Consider the following 6,868-nt stretch of genomic DNA (forward strand, 5'->3'; position numbering starts at 1 on the left):
CTGAACTGAGCTGCAGGACAGGAAGGAAATCCAAAGGGGTATGAATACTATTTTGCAAGGCGTAGTATCTTTCCACTTTCCTAATACATTTATAACCACGGCATATCACATTTATAAGCAGTACACCTATTTGAGCTTGTAGCTGTCCCACTTGTTGTTGATTCTTCACCAAAAAAATACAGTTTTATATCTTTATGTTTGAAGCCTGAAATGTGGCAAAATGTCGCAAAGTTCAAGGGGGCCGAATACTTTCGCCACACTGTATGTGTTACAGCGTGATGTACAATCACTACTTTACGTACCCCAGGGCATTGTGAAGCAGAATGACGCTCGTAGGTACCCCGTCTAACTGGGAGTGGGGACAGACAATTGTAAATGGTTTTAGACGGGGCTTTACTTTAATCAAAGTACAGTACAGATTCAAAGAATGCAGGCAATGCAAAAGCTAAACAAATTATTTTCTACTTCAGTCGTGCTTCTACAAAAACTACAGATATAACTGGGTGATCAATAAATCATGGGACTTATGTCAGTTGCTCGGTCTTAGCAAGGATTCCTTGTCTAATGATTATGCCCGCTAGCGATGTCTCTATACAGAAGAATCGAGCTAACTTAAAAATAGCTTGCAAAACTATTTAGCGTAGCTTAGGTGCTTCTACACCTGCATTGCTTGCTGTTTGGGGTTTTCTGGCTGGGTTTCTGTACAGCACGTTGAGATATCAGCTGATGTAAGAAGGGCTATATAAATACTGTAACGACCCTGGGTTTATAACCGCGGAAATCGACTCTGTCTTTCGCGCATGCTTTTGCGGCACAGTCGATAGCGCGCCGGACTTCGGGCTCGAAGGTCGAGGGTTCGAGACCTGCTCCCTGCTGTTTTCATTACATTACATTTGATTTGAGCGTAATCGATTTCTGTAAATAGCATCAGACTACAAAGTTAGAGTTGTAGAAAACTCTTAAGTGATTTGGACAATAGCTTCCAAAAACGTATTCCAAAGAATAAAATAGCTTGCTACTTAGCCAGAAAATAAAGACATTTTAATTTACCCGCCTTGACAGCTGGGTATCTATGTTGGATATGCGCATTCAGGATATGCGCATTCAGGACGTGCGCATTCAGGATGTGCGCGCACGTCGTGTTTCGTAACAGGTTGTACCAGGAAAGTCACTGCGGGCAAGTGAGCGGACACTTCCAAAACGCGGTCAAGCATAAACATCGTTCAGCCATCCGTTCTTCAGTTTCCTCCTGAATTTATGTGCGCAAATACACAACATTTTACGGTATCGCGTGTTTTCTGGTAGGGAAACTTATGTTATACTTGAAAAGGTCGGAGAAAAGTTTTCTGAAGTTAGAGCACATTTTGTCATTTACTGTAAGGATATGTGCAGAAAAGTTACAATAGTTTATCATGCAGAGATGATAGGGCGCAGACAGCGGTATTATTCAAATATCTAGAATTCCAGAGTGATTGATTTCTTGAGGCCTGTAAATCGCGTCGGTCAGAGATGATCAAACCTTTGTTTGAATTTTTGATTGTCGTTCGTGATGGGACATGATGATGAAGACTAACAGAGATTTGATGTAACAGAAACGTTTTGAGATCGTTAATTGAATCATATAAACCAGTGCCAGTACGGTGTGTTAACTCCTAATGTTACAGTAAGATGTCGAGCCAACAATCAGGCCTGCAGCCAGATGGCTCAAATAACAAACACTAAATGATGATTACCTGATGATTATTCCCCAGTGACACGTTAATTGGGCCAAGTAAAACGTTTTTTGTTTGTCTATTCTGCAGTCTAACAAGAGTTTTCAAAGCAGCATGGAAGTTCTGTGTAACGACCTAGCGATTAAAGCCTACCCATTACCAAGGCAAAATAAGAAAAAGTGCGAGTAATCTATTTTGTAATAACGTGTTATTCAGAAGTAATTGTTCACAGTAAATGTGTTGCATTGAGTTTGCTATACAGACGCGAAATGATTTTAGATAGATGCGCTTGCTGAAATAAATAACTTCTTTAGAAATTCGACATACTTATTAATGTGCTTGCGGTAAATCTGACACTTATTTGTCATGTGCATGCTGAAAGCACATAAGTTATCAAAAGTTATCCAACTTCAGAATGTGCAGGTTCCTGTTTGATTCTATTCATACTTGTTGTACTGCAACCAATATTAGCTTTAAACCCAATGCATTTCAATGGTCATCGACTTTCTAGATTCTAGATGGGTCATTCCACGAAATAGAGTGCCTTTTGCTTTCCTTTGATATTTTACATAGGAATTGTGCACCAATATTGAATTTCAAAACCTGTTACATTAATAAGTGCCTCTCTTAATAGAAACATTTAAAATTAAATCATTTGTATAATATGAATAAAGACTTAATAAAATGCCCAAACTCTGCATTTGTACATGTCCCTTCTCATGTTTTTCTGACTTCTAGGAAGATTTTAAGCCAACATTTTTAACAAAGGGTCTAAATGGGTTCAGAACATAATAAATCAGGTGTTATTTTCAGAGCTGACTGAGGCCATGTCAGCGGTGTGGATCAGCTCCTCTCTACTGAGGTCCAGGGCAACTCACCTCAGACAGCTCAGTGTGTTCTCTAGAAGGGCTGTGTTACAACCTCTACAGGTGGTCTCCTCACTACAGAAGACATGGACACCTGGGAACCCAACCTGGTGCTGTAGGTAGGGCAGCTCTCTTCACATTGTCAGACATAAACAGACGAGCTGGATTATTTCTGTCATTTTGCAAGTTGTGTTTCCTTTCTAAAGCCCAGCTCTGACCTCTGACATAGATTGTAGATGACATTTTGTCATTCAGACCTATAGAGCACACCACTAGTTGGGGTCAATCCCATTTCAATGTAGTCAATTACAGTTGCAGTGATCGCTATGATCCGTCAACTGTATGGACCTGATGGCCTGTATGTGTCTTGATTAGTATTCAGACTAGAGGTCGACCGATTAATCGGAATGGCCGATTAATTAGGGCCGATTTCAAGTTTTCATAACAATCGGAAATCGGTATTTTTGGGCGCCGATTTGCCGATAAAAAAAAATACATATATATTTTTATAACTTTATTTAACTAGGCAAGTCAGTTAAGAATACATTCTTATTTTCAATGACGGCCTAGGAACGGTGGGTTAACTGAACGACAGATTTTCACCTTGTCAGCCCGTCATTGAAAATAAATAAAAATTGGTGTCCAAAAATTTCAGATTGTTATGAATACTTGAAATCGGCCCTAATTAATTGGCCATTCCGATTAATCGGTCGACCTCTAGTTCCAACCCATCTCTCTGTTCCAACCCATCTCTCTCTGTTCCAACCCATCTCTCTGTTCAAACCCATCTCTCTGTTCCAACCCATCTCTCTCTGTTCCAACCCATCTCTCTGTTCAAACCCATCTCTCTTTGTTCCAACCCATCTCTCTCTGTTCCAACCCATCTCTCTCTGTACCAACCCATCTCTCTCTGTTCCAACCCATCTCTCTCTGTTCCAACCCATGTCTCTCTGTTCCAACCCATGTCTCTCTGTTCCAACCCATCTCTCTTTGTTCCTACCCATCTCTCTCTGTTCCAACCCATGTCTCTCTGTTCCAACCCATGTCTCTCTGTTCCAACCCATGTCTCTCTGTTCCAACCCATGTCTCTCTGTTCCAACCCATGTCTCTCTGTTCCAACCCATGTCTCTCTGTTCCAACCCATGTCTCTCTGTTCCAACCCATGTCTCTCTGTTCCAACCCATCTCTCTTTGTTCCAACCCATCTCTCTCTGTTCCTACCCATCTCTCTCTGTTCCAACCCATCTCTCTCTGTTCCAACCCATCTCTCTCTGTTCCAACCCATCTCTCTGTTCCAACCCATCTCTCTGTTCCAACCCATCTCTCTTTGTTCCAACCCATCTCTCTCTGTTCCAACCCATCTCTCTCTGTTCCAACCCATGTCTCTGTGTACCAACCCATCTCTCTCTGTTCCAACCCATCTCTCTGTTCCAACCCATCTCTCTTTGTTCCAACCCATCTCTCTCTGTACCAACCCATGTCTCTGTGTACCAATCCATGTCCCTCAACAGATCCCTCCATGTGGACAGTCCCCCCCTGGTCCCAGGGCAGAGCTTCAGCTACGTCCATGGGGCCTCCTCAGTGTCCCTGCTGGGCCAGACGGTGGGTCAGAGTTTGCAGGCGGCAGCTGACCGCTGGCCCAATAGAGAGGCTCTGGTGTTCGTGCAGGATGGAGTCCGTAAGACCTTCTCCCAGTTTCAGGAGGATGTAGGTCTTTCATCCACCCTCTCTTCTAATCTATTTCATCATATCTAGAGATCATTGTTAGGCTGTTACCTCTGTTCCCACTCAAAGCACATTCAGCAGGACTATCTGTCAGTGCATCTGATTGGTGGTTTACCAAATAGTAACATAGCTATTATGTGTCAGTGCATCTGATTGGTGGTTAACCAAATAGTAACATAGCTATTATGTGTCAGTGCATCTGATTGGTGGTTAACCAAATAGTAACATAACTATTATCTGTCAGTGCATCTGATTGGTGGTTTACCAAATAGTAACATAGCTATTATGTGTCAGTGCATCTGATTGGTGGTTTACCAAATAGTAACATAACTATTGTGTCAGTGCATCTGATTGGTGGTTTACCAAATAGTAACATAACTATTATGTGTCAGTGCATCTGATTGGTGGTTTACCAAATAGTAACATAGCTATTATGTGTCAGTGCATCTGATTGGTGGTTTACCAAATATTATCATAACTATTATGTGTCAGTGTATCTGATTGGTGGTTTACCAAATAGTATCATAACTATTATGTGTCAGTGTATCTGATTGGTGGTTTACCAAATAGTATCATAACTATTGTGTCAGTGCATCTGATTGGTGGTTTACCAAATAGTATCATAACTATTATGTGTCAGTATCTGATTGGTGGTTTACCAACTAGTAACATAGTGTTATGTGTCAGTATATTGTTGGGAAACTATTTATAGATATCATCCTGTATATTACTTCCTGGGTCATGGTCTCCCTCCTCCCCAGGTTGACCAGGCCGCTGCAGGTCTCCTGGCCCTGGGTCTGAAGAGAGGGGACAGACTAGGAGTCTGGGGGCCCAACACATACCACTGGATCCTGTTTCAGTTCGCCACAGCCAAGGCCGGCATCATACTGGTGAAGATGAGCTATTATATTAGATTCTAAAATGAACATGTATTATCTGTTAGGATCTATTGGTCCTAATATTAAAGTATTGTTCTAATCTCTACAGGTGTCGATAAACCCAGCCTATCAGCTGAAGGAGCTGGAGTTCACCCTGGGGAAGGTTTGTTCTTATCCAGTACAGTGTTGTTTTACACTTCCTGGATAGACTGAATGAATAGCTGAACTGATCCTGACCCTGGTGCTGTCTGTGTCCCACCCAGTTTAAGACCCAGAGGTTCTGTTATCTCTGTCTCTGTAGGTGCAGTGGTGTGTCCCACCCAGTTTAAGACCCAGAGGTTCTGTTATCTCTGTCTCTGTAGGTGCAGTGGTGTGACCCACCCAGTTTAAGACCCAGAGGTTCTGTTATCTCTGTCTCTGTAGGTGCAGTGTAAAGCTGTGGTGTGTCCCACCCAGTTTAAGACCCAGAGGTTCTGTGACATGCTGAGACAGATCTGCCCAGAGATGGACACAGCAGAGTCAGGGGTCTTCAGGAGCTCCAGGTATGTTAATATTGTACTACTGCATCATGACTGAGTCAACAGACAGGTATGTTAATATTGTACTACTGCATCATGACTGAGTCAACAGACAGGTATGTTAATATTGTATTACTGCATCATGACTGAGTCAACAGACAGGTATGTTAATATTGTACTACTGCATCATGACTGAGTCAACAGACAGGTATGTTAATATTGTACTACTGCATCATGACTGAGTCAACAGACAGGTATGTTAATATTGTACTACTGCATCATGACTGAGTCAACAGACAGGTATGTTAATATTGTACTACTGCATCATGACTGCGTCAACAGACATATTGTATTACTGCACCATGAAGTAAACAAGTACCTAGCAGGATAGCTAACATCATAGATATAGAACCCTGAACAGATATGTGATCTGTGGCTAACATATTTATAGCCATAGTAGAGATCCCATTAAATTACTAGAAGGGCTATGTCATAAACCCTCAGTTCCTGAATGGTATGATAATGGCAGCCATTTTGGTCAGGGACAAATCCAAACCAGCCTAATTGAAAGGAAAGGAAGTAGAGGCATAGGTGATGCACTTCCTGCTTTTACTGATGCAGGAACATAAAAGTAAGGCATGTGATACTGTATATCAGAAATGGTATATTAGAATTATTGGCTAATGTGAAACACAGTAGAAGGGAACACAGCAACTCTGCTGGATCGACTCTGAATAAGAAATATTACCACCAGTGGATGTCTATTTACCTGTAAATGGAACCTCAGTATCTGTGTATGGTGATGGTGACAGACAGGGACAGTAGAGGACCTAATGAAGGCTGTTACTGTAATGTTACCGTAATGTTACTGTAATGTAATGGTCATTGTGTTACTGTAATATTACTGACAGTGTTACTGTAATGTAACTAATGTTACTATCATTGTGTTGCTGTAATGTTACCGTAATGTAACGGTCATTGTGTTACTGTAATGTTACTGTCATGGTCATTGTGTTACTGTAATATTACTGACAGTGTTACTGTAATGTAATGGTCATTGTGTTACTGTAATGTTATGGTCATTGTGTTACTGTAATGTAACGGTCATTGTGTTACTGTAATGTTACCATAATGTAACGGTCATTGTGTTACTGTAATGTTACTGTAATG

At 41.4% G+C, this 6,868-nt stretch overlaps 1 protein-coding gene across 9 annotated transcripts in view; it reads left to right on the plus strand.

Moving 5' to 3' along the window:
• The first annotated feature begins 309 nt into the window (after positions 1-309).
• Positions 310-6,868, plus strand: part of LOC127930326 (medium-chain acyl-CoA ligase ACSF2, mitochondrial-like) — a 22,731-nt gene continuing 16,172 nt past the window's right edge. For 5 of the 9 annotated variants that reach the window (XR_008137986.1, XR_008137987.1, XM_052519984.1 and 2 more), the window contains exons 1-6: positions 1,138-1,301; positions 2,526-2,697; positions 4,089-4,284; positions 5,064-5,192; positions 5,290-5,343; positions 5,604-5,722. Coding sequence is in view for 7 of the 9 variants with exons in the window: in XM_052519984.1 (XP_052375944.1) it covers positions 2,540-2,697; positions 4,089-4,284; positions 5,064-5,192; positions 5,290-5,343; positions 5,604-5,722 (656 nt within the window). In the remaining 2 variants the exon portion in view is untranslated. Of the gene's footprint in view, positions 333-1,137; positions 1,377-2,525; positions 2,698-4,088; positions 4,285-5,063; positions 5,193-5,289; positions 5,344-5,603; positions 5,723-6,868 lie in introns of those variants that run through there. The other 4 variants (XM_052519987.1, XM_052519991.1, XM_052519986.1 and 1 more) reach the window with 4 other exon arrangements.

Source organism: Oncorhynchus keta, chromosome 5 (assembly GCF_023373465.1).
Source record: "Oncorhynchus keta strain PuntledgeMale-10-30-2019 chromosome 5, Oket_V2, whole genome shotgun sequence".
NCBI lineage: Eukaryota > Metazoa > Chordata > Actinopteri > Salmoniformes > Salmonidae > Oncorhynchus > Oncorhynchus keta.